This window comes from Corvus moneduloides, chromosome 3, assembly GCF_009650955.1.
Source record: "Corvus moneduloides isolate bCorMon1 chromosome 3, bCorMon1.pri, whole genome shotgun sequence".
Lineage (NCBI taxonomy): Eukaryota > Metazoa > Chordata > Aves > Passeriformes > Corvidae > Corvus > Corvus moneduloides.
The window spans coordinates 93,548,114-93,567,520 of NC_045478.1; the positions used below are offsets into that span (position 1 = coordinate 93,548,114).

Genomic DNA, 19,407 nt, shown 5'->3' on the forward strand with positions numbered 1-19,407 from the left:
CATCTGGGTGGATAAATATTGATTTCCACCTTAGTTTTATGCCCATAAAGCTGGAACTGGGGATAAAGGCCTGTCTCAGGGGGGCAGGTTCTGTGTTACGGAAAAAGCTGGAAAAATCAGACCCATTATGGAAAAACAGCCATGAGCTATTTTCCTTCTGTATGCAGCAGTTAAATGCTAAGTGTTAGTACTTGTGATAAGTAGAGAACTTTTTTCTTCTTACCTCAGAAATTCACTTATAAAATTTGCAGTTAATTTCTAATTAGGTTGTTCAAACTATTACAATAATCTTGAGGAAGCAGCAATAGCATTTTGTACCATGGCACAGCATTCTGTGTACATCAGTCCAAATGATCCACTAAAGTATTATTAAAATTATAGAATAAATTGCATTTACACAATATTAAATATACAAAAAAGAGTAACTGTGAAAATTGCTGGCATATGCAGCTCTTCTAACCTTGGAACCCAAATTGCTTTTCTAATTTGCTGCCCTAATCCTGAGACTGGACTTCTATAAAACTGCATTTCTGTGTTGAGGGAAAAAAAAAAAGCACAGATCACAAACATTGACAAATCTATTAAATTACATAGCAGAGAGAGAAAATATCACGTTAAAAAGACTGAGGTGGTAGAACTATACCTGACCATTGCAACAGAGCAATTACCATCATTTCCCATTATTGCTCTGTCAGAGGTGTCAGAGTTGCAGACTGCAGCTGGGGCTGGTCATTTGATGTATTTTCCTGCTTCTCATGGCACATGCAGGCTGCAGAGAGTGTCAGCTAGGTTGCTGAAAAGCAACTCTGCCTCTCTAGGCTACCCCAATATACCTGAGGATCGGCTGGTTTGCCTACCTGAGGTTGCCAACAACCCGTTTGTGCAAGGGGCAAATTCCCCCCTCTCCCATTAATTTCACCAGGGTGTTCGCTTTAACGCTTAGTAATGCCACTGGAAGTGTTGGTGTAATTTCACGGGTAGTGTAATTGCAAGTTAACTTCGTGGCTGATCTCTTCAACAGATGGAAGCAGGGTGGGGGTGGTGATGAAACCCACAGGAAATGGGTGCTGCTGAAGGAAAATGCAGATGGAAAAGAGGAGACACATAAGAACAGAGAAATGGAAGAGAGAGAGATCAAGGAACCAGGGGACCTAAGAAACATACGGCAGAGGGAGGATGCTCTGAATGACCATTTCTTTAGAGAAAACTGAACATAACTAAAAAGAGTATGAAGAATTTAATATAAATTACAGACACCAAATCCTTTAAGGGACATCCACAAAAACATACAATATGGTGGTCAGGTTCTCTGGGACCCTTGCATTCAAGTCCCTGCTCCTCAGCAGACCCTTAGGCCATAATTAGCAAGCCTACCTCTTATTCATGCTGTGGGCCTCAGGTTTCCTAAAGCCTCCATGCTCAAGATGACCAGGGGCAAACTCCAGGAACAGGACTCAGACCTTGCTGTCTCAATACAGCCCTTCCACATACTTCTCATCAAATTTCTCAGGACCAGTTACACAGAAATGCTGATTTACAACATCTCAATAGATTCCTTGAGCCTGGGCACCTGAGCAACCCAGGTGTCACAATGTTTTGCCTCTCTGAGGTAATTTGAGGATAAAAGACAGATGCCAAGGAAAGGTCTTGGCAGATCAGGCCCAGCACCATGCACCCGTGGGTGTTCTGTTGCCAGGACCCAAGCTATGGTCTCCACAGCAGATGGTTTTGCTCCACAGACGCACCAGCACTCTGCTCTGATCTGCTCCAGATTTGAGGGTGTGACAGGCATGCACCCTGAGCACTGCTATGCCACTTTTATCCCAACTCTAGAGCAGGTGATGAATTTTTTGGTCCAGAACTTTTCTGCACAGATTCACACCTCTAGAAATGTAAAGAAGCTGGGAATGTCAGAGCAATCCTTAACACTGAACCAAAGAGGGCATCAGGGAGGAGGAAAATTCGATTGAAGCTCAGCTGTCTGCATCCAGCACAGCCTGACCACAGGCAGGGATTTGCTCCTGCTTCCTGTGGCAGTGGTTGGAGGAGGCGTGCGCAACAATGACTTTGGCAGTCACTGCCTGCTCTGGGAAGTATTTTATTCATCTAGGTACACATTACACATTGAAAAAAATGTTATCAGACTTTGAATAGACAATAGTTCAGATGTGCTGGATTTGTGGACTATAAATACATGTAAGGGGAAAGGAGGCCTAACAAACCAGTGTATCACAAAACAGTAACTGCAGATAGATTTCAAGGCTGGAGGCCAGCTTTAAGTCTGTGGTGTTGTTTTCTGTACTTCCTATGACCACAGAGTGAGGAAGCGAGGATGAGGGGTGCTGTACTCAATAAAGGGTATAATCCTTGATTAGTTCAAGAAACTAGGCCTTCTAGGTTTTTTTCCCCCACTTTGTTTCTGAATTCAGTGGACACAAAATCATCCTTAAAAGAAAGCAGACCTGAGAATTTGAATTAATGCTCAGGGGGAAAAACTCACAGAATTTTTCTTTTATGAGTTTATTCATGCCAGTCCCCTCCCAAGCACATCCTACTTCTATGGCCTATAAACCAAAGACTGCAAAAACCAGAGATGAGTAAAACCTCTTTAGTGTGCAAAGTGAGAGCCATTGCTCTAGTTTGTGTAGTAACAGTGCACAGATAGGTATAAAATACTATTTGTTTACATACTGTGTAAATACCAACTAAATAATTCTTGCAATAGATGTGGAAGTAGGTAATTTTTCTTTGAAATGTGATTGGTATTGTGATTTGTGTTCAAACTTAGGTCAGAAAACTTTAACTCAGGCCCCCAAAGTTTAATAATGTATTTATGGTCCCAAAAACGAGTGTTGTGGTTTTCACAGAAGGCAGGTAGATCTGCTGTCACTGGGCTCAGCCAGTGTTGCAGCTCTCTGTTGAATTACCTTTGAAAATACATGTGCAAGTTTGAAAATTGCACTTGGGAGTTATTTGTCCAAATGCATCTTACAGAAAACCCTTACAAGACTCCGGATTTTAGCTCAGAATTGCTGGCCACGTGTCCTTAGGTACAGGACCAGGGCATATGTGATTCCTAACAGGGGAAATGGTGGGGGAACAGGGAAAATGTCTAACTGGGGAGGTTCGGGTTGGGCGTCAGGAAGAATTTCTTCACAGAAAGGAAGATTACACATTGGAATGGGCTGCCCGGGGAGGCGGTGGAGTCACCGTCCCTGGAGGTGCTTAAGGAAAGCCTGGATGTGGCACTCAGTGCCATGGTCTAGTTACATGGAGGTGATTGCTCACGGGTGGGACTCGATGATCTCAGAGGTCTGTTCCAACCTGATTCTCTGAAATCTGTTCTTTTAAACAACGCTACCAAGCGACGAAGCACCTCTAGCTTGCAGCGCGGGGTGGGAATTTTTCTGGACTGTGCTGGATGCACAGCGAATCTCATTTGGTAACTCCGTGTGGGCGAGACTGGCCGGAGCACAGCACGGAGATGAAGGCTCGGAAGGTTGTGGCAAACGCGCTCCCGGGGACGCGGCTGCCGCCCTGGTCTGGGGGGCCGGGAGGGCGCGGGAGCGGCGGCTCCGCGGGACTGCGGGGCCGCTCCGGCCCTCACGCACTGCGGGCGGGGGGAGGGGAGCCCGCCTCGCCAGCCCAGACTGTGCATGTCCGAGTGACGCATTGCAGGTACGAACCCACCAATCAGCGCCCTCCGTATGGAGACCTCACACTCCTCGGCATTTTTTTCCTAAAATCCTCTTCCGCGCAGAGAAATAGTCCCCAGCTCCGGTCCCCGCCCCCCTCCTCGACCTCCCCCCGCTGCCCCCGCCGTTTCACAAGCGCTGCTTCCCCCTATTTTCCGCACCTCGCCCGTTCCTGCGGCGGGGCTCTGGGGCAGAAGGAGCGGCACGCGGGGTGCGGGGTGCCCTGCCGAGGAGAGCGCGAGGAGCCGGGACTCGTTTCGCAACTCCGTTCACTGTCGGGGGAAGGGAGGGGGGAGGGAGCGGCGCGGAGCGATCCGGGCGGTGAGGCGGTTTATGAGGCGCCGCCGGCGGGCGGGCAGGGCTCAGTGTGAGGCGAGCCGTGCAGCGGGCAGGTTGCGCAGCGTGCGCCCCGTGTAGCCCTCAGCTCCTACCGCACCTCGCAGCCAGGCCGGGCCACCATGGTGAGTCCCTGGGCACGGGGCAGATGCGGGGTTCGGCGGGCGCCGCTGCGATGCGGTGCGGGGGTATGGGGGAGGCTGAGTTCGGTGCGGATGGAGGACGGGGGGAGGGGGGTTGGCTGATGTGGGGCGAGGTCGCTGGCAGAAGGGTATGGGGATGGATGAAGCTGTCGCTTGCCGCGGCCGGCGGGCTCAGGCTGGGGCGGAGGGTCCCGCTCGGAGGCGCTGTTTGCGTGGGAGGAAGTGGCGGCGGCGGCGGGTGCCGCCCGGGTCCCTTTCCCGCCCTGGGGCGTTGGTGGGGATTCAAATCCAAACGGCCCCTGGGTCGGCGGGAGCGCCGTGAGGCGGCGCCGGGCGTGTGCTGGGGGCAGCGGCGGCTAGCGGTCCCTCCTGGGAGGGGACGCGCGGTCTTGGGAGGAGGGGGGAAAGGAGCTTGCCACGGTGGCATCAGCTCTGCTTTCTTATCGCTTTCTCCCTCCCTGCTCTCGGCATGTGCGGCTGAATGGGGCTGAATGAGGCAGCCTAAGCTGTCCGGCTCGCTAGCGAGGTGTGCTGCGCCTGGTCATAATAATGCACTGCGGAGCCCTGCAGCTTCTGAGCAGCATGATGATGAGGGGCAGGCTGTGCCTCACTGCACCATCGCCCTCCTCGCTAGACCTGTTGTCAGCTCGCGTTGGAGTCCCTGTCGGTTCCGTGGTAGCGCCATGCTGTTGGTGGCTCTGTTGGACAAGGGATTATTCGTGTTCTTTTTTTTTTTTTTTTTTTAAACAATTTTTGCTTCCCGTTTTGGTCATTGCAGAGGACAGTCCTGCGTTTTTAATATTACTAGCGATGCGTTTAGAAATGTAATCCACTGTCGAAATAGAACGCATTTTGTGAAATTGGAGGATGGTTTCAAATTCAGTCTAAAGGATGTGAGTTTAGCGTTTGTGGTTTTTTGTTTGTGGTTTTTTTTTTTAAATTAAAACAAGTGGCTACAGAGAAACGTACAAAAAGGAGCAATTCTGTTGCGAAAGCAGCACCAGGGACCACTTAGTGCTATCTCTGCATTAAGAGAAGATGCAGTAGAGTGGAATTGTCTTTTCATTCATTATGTTCTTAAGGAATCAAATGACTGTCAGCTCGTCATGTCTAATGTGAACGATGGCTACTTAAAATTTAGGATTTTTTGAAATGCTGTCTCTGGGCAAAGAAATTTGGTGAATAGAAGCCTGAATTTATTCTTTAGTTTGAATTACGAACTTACACAGCAAACCATCCGTAAAGCAGGGGGAAAAAAAAAAACCAAACCCACAATGAACGTAGCAGCAAAAGACTTACTGCATTTAGTCATCATCTGTACAGAACCAAAAATGGAGTATCTTCAAGCAAGGTCTGTGTAAAAATGGGTGTGTCCAGGAGGCACAGTGACACTTTGAATGTGGTTAGAGTTCGTCCTGACAGACCAGACTGGCTCAACCTGTGACTGTCCAGTGTTCCCCATGCTAGATAAGCCAGAGCGATTTGCTCCCAAAACAAGCTAACCTATCATAACCCTAATTTTAGTCTATATAGGCTAGTCTGGGTGTTGTTCTATAGTTAATCCTGCCAGAACAGAAGTGTCCCTTCAGTTCTGATGCTTGTGAAGTACACCGAAATGCCAAATTTTAGAGGCAAGCAGTGTCACCTGCGCTGCCATTCGCTGGTAGCTCTCTATTGGGCAGTGTTCGTCAGCTCTGTGGAGGAGCTCCCAGACTGGGTTACTGCAGAGCAGCCACGGCTGTAATGAAACACTACCTCTAGAGGCTGCATGTGCCACAGAAACGGCCGCACACGCAGCAGCTCCCCTGCTTTCCTGGGAGGTTTGGATTCTTTGTCAGGCCCTCCGCACACTCTGGGGGTGGGGGATGGGAGCTATTGCAGTGAAAATGAAAGTGCTGCAACGTGAATCACAGAATGCCACGTCAAAGCTGTGATGGCATCAAATGAGGGTTTCAGGTGGGTCTCGGCCACAGTAAAGGGGATGTCAGACCTTCTGCACGGGCACCTTACAGTCAGCATTTAACCACTCGGTCTGGAAGCCGCTTTGAACTGGTGAAGGTGTGCACACTATGACGTGTATGGTGCACCATTATCCAGAACTCCGTGAGGCCCCTCTAGGAAGGCCACAGTGGCGTGTAAGTGGCAGTCATGGTTCCAGGCTGATAGCCCTCCACCTGGGTGGCACGGGAGGCAGGGAGCTGGCAGGCTTGCTGGCTCCGCCTTTTACTGCTGTTGCGCAGCAGTCGCTGCAGAGCCCAGCACTGCAGAGTACAGATGGTGTTTGTTCAACCTTGCCCCACCTCCCCGCTTATCTTTCAACTGCTCCATACCTGTGCCTTCTAATAAGCTTTGTGCTCTTCTCAAGCACTGTACCTCTTACAGGTATTGTCAGAGGTCATCCAAATTCATCGTTAGGATGTGTTAAGTTGCTGGAAGAGTTACAGAGAAGGAAGAGTTTGGGAATGCTTAACAACTTACATACTGCTATGTCATGTCTCCATATAAAATTATTTATATAAAACAGTATGTGACTCAACTTGGTAACCCATACGTATTAACCTAAATAAACTAGATTCTTGCTGCTTAAATCTGATCTACAGCTTTCTGTGGCTATAACTATCTTATGGAAATATAGCACATCATTCTCTTAACCGAAACAATAAAAATGTAAATAGCATGCAAAGGTATGAGTCTGTGTTAATGATACTCTCCAGACAAGTGAAAATCTGTTAGGCTTCTGCTGAGTGACCAGCAGAACACTTCCATCCCAAAGCTTAGTTTTGAATTGGTTATGTTCTCAGCAGTGCTGCTGCCACCCTAGTCTTTTTTCTTGGTTTTTTTTTTTTTTTTAACAAAAAGTGGAACCTGCGTGAGAATTCTTCCTACAGCAGCTGAAATGAATCTGTAACTGTCAGTACCCATTGGCTGCTGATTTAGAAGTTGCTCAGTAGCCTAGTCTTGATTCTTAAAGTAGGTGAGCTCCAGCCAGTCTGTGGCCTTTATCTTGGGCTGTTGCTGTATTGTGTGCGTAGAGGGTTTTGTAAGCAGTTCAGTTTTTGTATGACAGCTTGAGCAGCCACCTTCACTTCTGTTACAGGAAGAATAACCTGCAGCTGGTAACTTAAAGTTCACATGCAGTATAAAAATGTAATTCAAATTGAAGTCGGCAAAGTAAAAATTGACAGGTATTGTAAATACACTTTCCTAAGTCTTTCCTTGACAGATGCTAATGTGTAGAGAGACTTCGGTGGGCATAGTTAATGACCGAAACTTCCTGTCAATATTGCAGTGATTATAAAAAGATTGCTGCTGAAATGGTCACAACAGGAACAAAGTTGAAAAAACAGTGTTGAAATTCAGCAGTGAATGTATTTTCTGTATTTCAGTGGTTTTTACTCTTCAGTGGGGTACTATGAAGTAAAGGGTTCAAGAAGCTTCCCTGAAGGAAATGCGTTGCTTTGTTACTGCAAAGCAGTACTCAAGCTATCCAGAATTTGTTTGAAGAATTAGCTGATTTGAGAACCTAGGGAGAGTATTTCTACAGTCGTCAGACATCTTGGTGTTTTTTCAAGAGCAAAGTTCATTTTGGGTTTGGCCTGAAAGACGGATGATTTTTATTGCTGTCAAATCTAATGGATTCAAAACTGGTGAGAGAGGAAAATGAAGTATAAACTGGAGCTTACCCAGCTGATACAGAAATTGTCTTAGACCACAGAACCTTTCTCTAGTGGCCCTATTACCTTATGCTGACTGAGTCAATGTAGAAAGTGGTCTGAAAAAAGTGTAGACAGCTGTATGCCACTGAAATAACCAGTTTGAACTGAAGCTGGTATCTTTTACGGCCAGATCTTGGACATGAAGCTTCATGTTCATCAGGGGATGGTTTAATTCTAGTGAAGAGTATATTTTTCTAATTTTAGTTAGTTGCCATAAATTTGGCATTTGGAGGTTACTGCTGCATTACTGAGACCTAAAGTACTCATTTACACAGCTTAGTGTGCCGTGTAAATGAGTTTTTTAAACCAGTCTGTGGTTTTAAAGGGCTTGTGTGCCTTGAGCTTGCTAGTGTTGCTTGGGTTATTGGTTGATACACGTGGTAATCTATTACTTGGGTGTATTTGATATTACAGGGTCTGGAAAGGATGATAGGCTGCCAGTTCTTACTTAGCAAGCAATCCTGATGACTTCTGAGCTGTATTAGTGCTATTTCAGATTAGTCCTGAAGAGCAGCTACCATATTCAGAGGCCTCTACAAGTATGTTGCATTTTGCCTTGAACTTTTGTTACAACTGTAATTGTATTCTGTTTTATTGCAGGCTGATCAACTGACAGAAGAGCAGATTGCAGGTGAGGTTTCTGTGTGTTGTGTTGCTGCTACTGCTTGACCTGGCACATCTCTTAATCCAGTGGCAGTCTGTGTTACACAAGATATTTAGCTTTCTTAGATACTAAAGTAGTATGGTAGAATGTTTTAATTTGTCACCTAAGTTTTAAAGGCTTATCTACTGTAAAAGCACCGTGGATATAATGAATGTGTAGTTAAAAAATCCTCACAGCTTTTCTAGCTAGTAGACTTGTGCTTATTCTTCTCTCATGACTAGAGAGGTGTCCCAGGTGGAGACTGAAAGAGGGGTGGGGCACAGGGGATGACGACAAATCTGGTGAAGGCTTGGAATATTCAGTGCTTTTTTAACAGACGGCAAAAATAATTTACTTTGCTGTCTCCTGTCAGCAGAGATGTTTGAGTGGCTCTTGATGACAGCAGAGACTGGCTTCATGATGACAACTCTTGATATTCCATATTTGGAACTGTATTGTGTACTTGGACACAAATGTTGTGTATGCTGTTTTGATGGTCTGGCACTTGCTCTGAAATGCTTAAATAAATGTGCATCTGTTGTATCTTGGTATTGGCCCCCTAGCAATGGGTTATGTGCACTGACAACCACCTACTAATGGCAAAAACTTCTGGTTATCATGTCTTCTACTTATGCAGCCTGCACAAACTTATGTGTCTCATTGCTCTTGGTACACTGATTTTAACTTGAATAATAGATGTGACTTAAAGCTGGTGATACAGAATTCAGCTTTGCCATAGACATTCAAGAACTTCATGATTTTGATCTGACAAGTGTATGGTGTTAATACTAGAAAGTCTTGATGTGCATAACTGTCATGTGAAATTATTTTAGTGGATGTTAGGGTTCTGCTAATCTAATAGTACCAGGTCAAGCATACAAGGAACAGCCTCTGAGACACTACTGTTTAACTATGGTGCAGCTCTTGAAGGCACTGTATTAAACAGAAGTGTCATTATGAGCCGGTTTGTTTTTGCCGTAATTGCCAAATCTGAAGTTTAAGAACATTCTTCTGTAGCTTTTAGACTTCAGAAGCTTGCTTTTACTCAAAGGAGACTAATTATGGTTTTGTGGAAAGTCCTTAGTCTATTTACTTGTTGCCATGGTACTGTCTTACGAGTAAGCACAAGCCAAATTTAGTTAAACTTCAGATTTTTTGGGGTGGGGGGTAACTGGCCTACATAGCTTAAGGGGTTTGTGATCATTTTAGTTAGAGCATGATTTATCAATTGTCACTTCTGTCTTTCCAATAACGGTTCATTGTTCCAGTTAATTGTAGAAGCGTTATTAGTTGATGTAGCCAAATATGGAATATAAACAGGAAGTTTATTAACACTACCTTGGGATTAGTGCAAATTTTAGCTATTCAGTACTGATCATACAGTCCTCAGAGCCAAAACTAAGTACTGATGAGCCTGTCATACCGGAATAGAGGCTTTCATGTGCATGGAAGGAATAAAAGTATGTCTTGGTAGCCAGTGTAAAATGGCCTGCCGCTTTCAGGGCAGTTATGATGTTTTGTTAAGCAAATGTATTTGCAAGTAAACCGTGTACCTCAGATGTGAAGACATAAGCCCACTGCTGGTGTGTGAAGGAATCATTCTCAGTACTGCTTAGGAAAGGCTGCATCTATTTATTTTTGCTGTTGAAGGCCAGTGATCTTGCATGTTAAGATTCTTAGAGGTACAATTTGAATGTTCTGCTGAGAGTGGCTTGAAAAACTTGAGCCACCACCATTCTAGCTGAGCTTCCCTGGAGATACCTAGCTTTTGGTTTGAAGGCAGACTTAGGAAATGGTAGTGCAAGGTAGAGACAACATTTATCTTTCCTAAAATAGAAGACCAGACTACTTAAAGCAGCCACTTCCCCAGGGCTTAAATTCTTCCCCCTCTGCTGTGAAGCACCAGAATACAGTTGTTAAAGGTTCCAGGTGTCATTTCCTGTGGAACACATTGATCATATAGGACTGAAGCTTCTTGTCAGTGTCGGTAGGGGTGGAAACCTTCCCAGATTTTGTTCATGTGAAAGACTGATACTGAAAGCCAGGTAGCTACAGAATGTAATACTGGCTGCAGTTTCATTCAGGAAGAATTAAGTTGTGAAGTTAAGTGGCTCTCCCTTTGGTTAAGTGTTGTGTTACAAAGATATATAGGTCAGGACCTTTTGGGTGGTCAGATGGGAGAGCAGCCTGAAAATGCTTTTGTCCCAAAGCCAACTGGTGTAGTGAGCTATCCTTCCCCTGGACTTGAGAGTTCTAAACGGGCTCTGTGTACAAATAGGCCTATGTATGGTGTTCATTGTCTTGTTCCTTTAGTGTGCTGTGGTTCTCTGTTGGGGATTTGACTGCAACAGTGATTTAAAATTTGTCATTGTAGAAATAGACATGTTTGAGTGTTGAGGTCCTGGTAGCTGTGAAGAGAACAATTGACATTCTCCTATAAATATTCCAGGCATAGCTGGCTAAATTGCATACGAGTGGATATGGTAGTCCTGGTTCACTGAACATATTAGGTCATTGAAGGCTGCCACTCCATTTGAAAAGGTGATGTGGTGCACAGATGCCTCAGAAGCTATGGTTAAAAGAATATTTTGAGCTAGGTTGTTGGAGTTCACATTCTGTTGGATTAATCTGTCTTTTATGGGGCCTGTAAGTAGTTTTTTCTCATGATGCAGGATGCTTTTCAGAAGGGTGAAAAGGCTGAAACCGTGTAACCTTAGAACAGAGTTTTTATTTGCAGTTTGGTGTGGAGAAGTGTGGAATAAAGAGGATTTGCTTTACATGCTATATGGAGTCAAGGCGTTTTAAGTGTACGAGGTGTGTTTTATAACCTTATGTTGCAGGATGCCAGAATTGAGTTGCTCATTAAACTTCAGTATTTCATAGGTGCCTTCACTAGCCATGGCTGCAAATCTACCAAAGCTATGCTAGGTTGTTCTTGTTCTAGTCTAAACTGCATCTGCGTAGGTTGTTACTCCTTTGTTCTAATTACTGGAGGTGGTTCCTAGAAGTGGTTAGAGAGGTATTTTAATGGTATTCTTGATCCAGCATTTCACAAAGGAGTATGCTGCTAATCTTCAACTTGTTTTATTTTCTTTATGCTTTATAGCTGTTTGCTTTTTAGCCTACAGCATCTTTGAGTAAAAGAAGGGGTAGAGTTGTCCTTTGAATGGTTCAAGTTTGAGAATACACCACTGAAAGGCCCATGTTATAAAACACAAGTCTTTGAATTTTGTGTAAGAGTTAAGTATTACCTTTTCTAAGCAGGGTCACTGCATTACTGTGAAGTTTGCTTCATGTTCGGGTTAGTGATGGTTGACTTTCACATGAAGGATGAAGTGGTTAACAGCTAAATGTTTTGAGTAAGGCTTGAGCACTTTTCATGAAGATGCAACCTTCCCCTTCTGGGGCTCTTCTATGATAGACTATGAACTTCTCTACTAGATTGACCCAAGAGCATTTTCTTCTCTGGTGTAAGAGTTTAGTCCCAAGAAACCTGTTTGTTGCCTCCAAGATAACTGAAACCAGCCCCCCAAAGACCATTTGGAAGTGATTGTAGGTATACTGGCTTGAAACTGTTTCTACTGGTCCTGTGGTAGCCTTGCTCTGATTCTCATGGGCTGAACAGGGGGGATTGGCTCTTGGAACACTTCAAACTGTTAAATGTAGAAGAGTAGGGGATTTTTTTTCCTGGATGGGACTTTATTGCAATTCTGGTGTTACAGCTGCATTCGTGAACTATAAAAACCCTATTTTTGTAGTTGAATTTTTGATATTTGCCAGCTTGTACTCACCTCAAGGGTTTCAGAGTATGAAGTAAGGCTTCATTCAGGTCATGTGAAAATGCAACTTTTCCTGTGACTAATTCTGGTCTGGGAAACCCACCATCTGGAAAGCTGGCTGCATGGAAATGTTGAAAAAAACCAATTCTTGGAAGTATTTGTGATGCAGGAGTACCCTTGAGCTGATGAGTTGTCCAAAGCCATGATCTCAGATGGCTCAAAAGCTGTAAAGGGATCTGAAGTCTACAAGGGAATAGAGAAGATGTTTGTGCTTAACTGTCATGTGTGCATGAGCTACTGCAGTCCAGTGAGCTAGCTTAAGGTCTGTGGCCAAAGACAGATGGCATGGATTAAAACCAACTCCATTTTTGGACTGGACAATTAAACATGTTATGCTTGTATTAATATTCTTGGCTACAATACAGCCATTGTAGGGGGTTAAGAGGTAGTGTTGAAACACAGCAAAGCAGCCTTAGAACTAGTCAGAAACATTTCTGTGAAGGCTGTTTCAGAGTACAGTAGGGCTGAAGCAGTTTTGTAAGCAGCTTTTCAGGAACGATGACTCCAGTGACTTTCCTCCTTGAACAATTGTGGTAGCATACACTGTTCAGACATCTGTGTCCAGCGGAAGTGGGTTATATTGAGAAACTTGGGTGTAGTTTGGTCTGATTATACCTTTTTCTGTTGACTCATCTCCTCTATTAGTAATAAAAGTGCTATTAAGCTGTAGCATATGTATTTTTAAAGTACCATTTTCAATTTTCTCATAGCAATTCCATATTGTTTCCTTTTGAGATGCAGTTCCTACCAAGGGTGTGAATCATTGTAGTTACAGATAGCCATTTTAGCTCCATATTAGGAATCCTTATTCAAGATAGAGAGTAACAAACATCTGAGGCCTTCGGAAATGGATGTCCTTCCATCTTAACTTAGGTCAACATGTGGTTGATTGGTAGACTGGTGGGTGTTTTTTCAGATGCTGATGCTGCCATATTGGCATTGCAATTATAGCAGGCTGAGCAGTATAACAAAATTTTCATGAAAGATTGAAATCATATTTTGTAACTTGCAACAATCAGTAGCAGTGAATTTTTTACTACTGTTAACATTTCAAAGCTTAAGGGATTAACTTCTTTCGTTTTTGTGCAGAATTCAAAGAAGCTTTTTCACTATTTGACAAGGATGGTGATGGTACTATAACTACAAAGGAGTTGGGAACAGTGATGAGATCACTTGGTCAAAACCCCACAGAAGCAGAGCTACAGGATATGATCAATGAAGTAGATGCTGATGGTAAGATCTTTACTAACAAGTAATTTAATAAAGTGCGTAAGCCATTTTTCTAACAAAGTAATTCTCTTTCAGGCAATGGTACAATTGACTTTCCAGAGTTTCTGACAATGATGGCAAGAAAAATGAAAGATACAGATAGTGAAGAAGAAATTAGAGAAGCGTTCCGTGTCTTTGACAAGGTACTGTAATGTTTACCTGAAATATTTCTGTTAAAAAAATTTGGTCTGATTGTAATGTGCTTTCTCACAGATCTGAGGGGTATTTGCAGTCCTGTCATAGACAGCCTCTAGGTTGGCCAGTCACCCTAAAGCTTAATTTACTGTGGTTGTATGGGAAAGTCAAATGAGTTACCAGGATAGTAGTGAGTGACACTATTTTAAGTACTGCTTGCTGTGATACTGAGATACTTGCAGATGACTGGCAGGGAAATTGTTTTTTAAGTACTTAAAATGTAACGTTTTAAGTCTGTCATGTAGTCTTTGCTAAGTAAATTGCTAAAAGAGTCTAAAATTACTCAGCTCACTTAAGATTCACCTTGGAGCTGAAAATATGATGTGAGGTGCCTTGGGGAGGGTGGGGAGGAAAACATCAGTTGAGTTAGTATACACTAGTGCTTCAATATTCAGTGTCCCAGCTAGTACTGGAATATGTGAAAGTCATCTCTCAAGGCCTTGTGGCTTTGTGCTGGGCTCCATTAAACAGGCAAATCAGATAAGTAGCTTCTGTTCTAAGAAATCACCACTTGAACCACAGTCACATGATTTAGTAGGCATCCGTCACCTAAGAAGTTGCAAAAGGTGCCAGTTGCATTGTTTGTGGTTTAAAAATGTGTTGGAATAAGACAAAGATTATAAGATGGTATTACACTGTCCAGAGATATTGGAGAATGCTGAAGATATGCTTACAGCTCTCATTTTCCTTGTGTAAGTGCTAGTAGTTAAGGCTGTGTTAACTTCTTAATGTTCCATTTGCTCTGCACCGTTCCTGAGTTACAGTTAAGTTGCTAGGCCTTAGGCAAGTCTACTCGAGTGTTCCTTTTTCTCCTCCCAGGATGGTAATGGTTACATTAGTGCTGCAGAACTCCGTCATGTGATGACAAATCTGGGGGAGAAGCTAACAGATGAAGAAGTTGATGAAATGATTAGGGAAGCAGACATTGATGGTGATGGTCAAGTAAACTATGAAGGTAAGGGGTTGTTAATTGATTCTTTTTATGTAGCACTTCTCATGCTTGTTCTTGTGTGGGTGCTGATAGCCACACTGAGTTTAAATAGGGCAGTGTTCAGACAAGTTCGTCTGAACGCACACAGTGTTCCTTTAAGCTAATGTTCAAATAGTATGTACATTGTGTACCTCTAAATGGCTTTAAGTTTTGAGTGTTATTGCTGCCTTTGTGCCAAAGGCAAAAAAGGACTATTCAGCTGTACAGTGTAAGAATTAACTTTATAGATCTAATGATGTCTAATGACCATTAGAATAAGCAGGTTGTCAGACGTTCACATACTGTTTGTACTGTTCTGTTCACTAATGCATGTTGATCTGACTGTAGGAAGTCACTCATTTGTCATTAATGGTTTTAAAATTACTTAGCAGTCAAAAGGGGAAAGTTTTTAAAATATGCAGAAACTTCAAAACCTTCAAAAGATATTTTAAATACATTTATTTCACATAAATCAGCTGCAACAGTAACTTCTCTTTCTTCCTTTCTTCCTGACATTGAAACATAAATGAAGCCATCCAAGCAGAAGTTCTTGTAGACAGTTATTGGCAGCTGAGACACGCTAAGCTTGTTCATTTTAAATTTTGAACATGTCACAGAAAATTTCTAGGGTGTTTTCAGATAACATCTGTGCTGTTTCTGAGGTGTAGGTATGCCTTCCCTTTGAGGCCTTTTTGATTGTGGACTAAGGATAAGCAGTCATCTGTGAGTGAAAAGTCATTATTATGTACAAGGCTTCATCACTGTGTTTACAAGTAGGCTGTTCAGAGACTGGCACTAGAGAGGGTCTGTGTCCCTATTGTTTACAGTTGCTCTTTTGAAACTTGAGCAACCAGTTAATGCCTTTTAGGTTCCGGGTTTCCTGTCATTATTGTACCTGAAACTATGTTTCAGCAAGATAAATGAAGAATCATATTGTGGGTTCTAACTTAAAATGGATTGTGACTAAGCATTGAATCAGTTGCTTAAAGCCAGCCAGGCAAAAAAAATAGTAAGACTTAAACTGTTCCGCTCTGGAAAATAAAAGTTCAAACCAACACAATGTCTTGCCTTGCACACTGACTTAGTTGATTGTCAGTTCAGTGTGGTTTGTACTGATCTCTTAGTGATTTTTGGTTATCTTGTCCCCATCTATAAGTCTGTGGGCATGGGATCCTGTAATGTTTCATCTTGGAAGTAAGGCTGTTCCCCAGTTCACTGAGAGACCAACTTTTATGGAAAAGTGAAGGCCTTTTGCCATTAAAAATAGGAGGAGTTTAGGTGTGATTGGTGGAAAAGGGGACTGTTTTGAAGATGCTTTTTTGAGTGTAACTGAAAACGCAGTTTTGAAGCAATGTTCAGCACTGGTAAGGCCACTTCTCAGATCTTGCAATTCAGATTTTTTTTTTCCTCAAATAACTCATGCAACTCTTTCCTTTTACAGAGTTTGTACAAATGATGACAGCGAAGTGAAGACGTTGTACAGAATGTGTTAAATTTCTTGTACAAAATTGTTTATTTGCCTTTTCTCTGTTTGTAACTTATCTGTAAAAGGTTTTTCCCTTACTGTCAAAAGATTATGCATGTATAGTAATTAGAAGGCCATTCCTCCATGTTTTTCTCCTTTATCTTACTGTCATTGTTCTGATTTTTGGAAAATTGATCTAAGTAACAAATGTTGCATGTGGCTTACTCTGGATATTTAAGCCCTTCTGCACATCTAAAGGTAGATGGAGTTGGTTAACTGAGGGAACATCTGGATTGTCTATTTGAAAAAGTAGCTTTCTTTAGGAAACTTAGGTATGACTAGCGTGACAAGTTACATAAGGTAAGTTAGGGTTTACTGTGCATTAGCTGTTCCTTAGTTAAAGCAACATGCTGGTTCTAGTTCTCAAGTACATAGGAGTTTTTCCTCTTTCTGTGATGGGAGGATAAGGACTTTTGCAGCTTAACTGCAGGATAAAATGATGTGAATAGTATATATCATGTGGCTAATGCACTGTAAAAGTCATTCTCCTAGCTTACTTCACAGTAACTTCTTGGTGGCCATGCCTGTAACATGTTGTTGAAGTGTGGAGTCTTAACGTTGTAGACGATTTGACAGTCAACAATATGAAACTTAAGTTGCACTAATGCAAAACGGGTGATTTATCCAGGTACTCGTACACAAGTTTTTTTTGTACTGCTGGTCCTGTGCCAGAAAACATTTTCTCCTCTTGTTACTATGCTTTTTAAACTTTGTTTAGCCACTTATTTTAAAAAAAATCTGCTTATGGCACGATTTGCCTCAAATCCATTCCAAGTTGTATATTTGTTTTCCAATAAAAAATTACAATTTACCCATACTGTTTCAATGTATCCTTGAATTATTTACAGGAATTGTTCAATGCAGTTGCTGCTCTGTGTTTCAGTATGTAGCAGTTTGGTTTGCTTATGCAATGGATTGGCTGTCTTAAAATAGCTTGGAAGGTGAAAACTTAGTCCTTAAACTCTGGCCCTTAATAGTATTGTTGACTTGAAGAAGCTTTCTTACTAGTAGTTTAAAATGTATTTTACAGTCTTGTGTGGAGCTTGGTGCTTCAATAAACTTACCGTAGTGACTGGCTATGCCCACTATCTGTAGACATTGTGAACTGGATGTTGACCTAGTTCAATAGTTGACCTAAAATTAAAATTCCTTGTTCCGACAACTAAACCTGTTTGCTTTCTTTTAATTATTTTGGAGTTTGTTCCCTGTCAGCTGCTACATTGGGGTAACTTAGTCTCACACTTCGGCTTTTCTGAAACTGCCATGTCTGAGTTGCCATTCAGGAAGCAGTCAGCTCAAAGTACAGAAGGAAAACATTCTCTTCCTCATTTGTTATTGAGCATGATTGTGCTTCTAGCACTAGTTTTTTGTCAAGGTTTAAATTTGTTTAAAAGTGGAAGACAAACCTGGTTTCTACCAAGGACAAATCCAAGAAGTCAAAAGAATGCCAGCGGCTGCTCATGCCCATTGCCTCTACTCTCCTGGCAACAACTAACTTGACTGTACATATGCTATCTGGTTATCTTGTTGGGGTCTCTGGTGGCCTCTAAACAAAGCATTGGCCCCTGCCTCTGGGTACCCTCACTGGTCCCAGCAGAGCAGTTACCTAATGCTTTAAAACTCTTTCAGTCATCTTTGATGTATTTATCATTGCAGTGAGCATCTAAAATTAGGACAGCTGTTCAGTCTGAATTCAGGAACACTTAAGTGTTTATGGTCACTGATGTTAAAGCTCTGCTCTCCGAGGACTATGAACAGCTCTATTGGTTTTCCAGGGGAGGCTTGGCAAAAGTGTTTCAATAACCACCATCAGAATTCCTTAGAACTGTTGTTTGTGTGCTGGCAGTCTGATTCAGGAAGCTTATGCAGTCTAAATTTCCTAGCAGTTAGGATTTGCCTTCTACAAAATAAGTGATCAAACCAGCACTTCCTATCCAGGCTTCATCCTGTGCTCATTAGAGCTTGGAGCAAGACATACTTTCGATGGCACAGGTTGAGGAGAATTTTACAGAACCATCAGAACAACCACTTGAGATTCTGAATTGCTGGAGTACTGGAAGTCTCATTTTTATAGGTAAGTAATGCAAAAAGGGATCTGACAAGAATTTTTGGTTTAGACAGTCTGGTGCCTTGATCTTCAGTAGGCTGGGAATCACACTTAACCCATTCGGTCTTCTGCTACAGCTCAGCACGCATGTGGAAACATCTAAGGTGAAAAGGGGAGGACCCTCTCTACTATCACAATATCCCAATATTCTGAGTTAGAAGGGACCCACACAGATCATGAAAGACTGCCTTGGCCAAGAGAATTGCCTTTGGTAAGATGAATGTGTGAGAAGGCCACGTTTATTTACAGTCACTTTAGCTGCTCCTTGCTTGGGGTGTTGTAATGTCAGGAATCGAAGCTGCTGGTTTTGTTTAGGGTGAGTGTCCATGTTGCTGTTACGTAAATTAAATGCCTGATTTCTAGGTCAGTAACTGAAGTCTTACAGCCCCGTTTACTTAATTCTTTCACTGCAGGATGGGAGTGGTAGATTTCAGTACTTTCTGCTAATGGAAGAATGTCTGCTGAGATACAGTCAAGTGTGGTGGAAGCTAATTGCATTGGTTATGAACCTTTTGGTGGAGGTGCACTTGCAGGTGCTTTTGCAATTGTGAAAGAGTCACTCTAGGTGGATTTCTGATGTGCGTGTGTGTGTAGGAGCACTGACATTTCAAGTTCAGCTTCTGATAGCTTTACAAGAGACAATCCATCATCCTGTTAAATATGGTGGATGTTCTCGTGTTCTGTTCCAGCTAAAACAAAAGCTTCTGTGGCACAAGAGTGCAGTAAAAGAGCTGGTGGTGTTTTAGTCCAAACTAGACATTGAGGTGGGAGATCTTAAGCCCAAAGACTTCTCCCTTACTGGGTAGGCCTAGGGAGATACCCTGTTGATCCCTGATGGAAGGGAATGAAGAGAGGTTAATCTTAGTAGCACCACTGGCAAGGGGAAATGGGCATACAGGTGGACGTACTCTTTGAACAGGAGAAAACACTTCTTTTACAGCAAATGGTAAAACATAGATCTGGAACATC

At 42.9% G+C, this 19,407-nt stretch overlaps 1 protein-coding gene across 1 annotated transcript; it reads left to right on the plus strand.

Annotated features, from left to right (window-relative positions):
• The first annotated feature begins 3,981 nt into the window (after positions 1-3,981).
• CALM2 (calmodulin 2) lies at positions 3,982-17,498 on the plus strand. Its single transcript, XM_032102795.1, has 6 exons — positions 3,982-4,156; positions 8,491-8,521; positions 13,462-13,605; positions 13,678-13,784; positions 14,656-14,791; positions 16,248-17,498. Exons 1-6 carry the CDS (start codon positions 4,154-4,156, stop codon positions 16,274-16,276), a joined length of 450 nt encoding a protein of 149 aa, XP_031958686.1. The 5' UTR covers positions 3,982-4,153; the 3' UTR covers positions 16,277-17,498.
• The last annotated feature ends 1,909 nt before the right edge of the window (positions 17,499-19,407 follow it).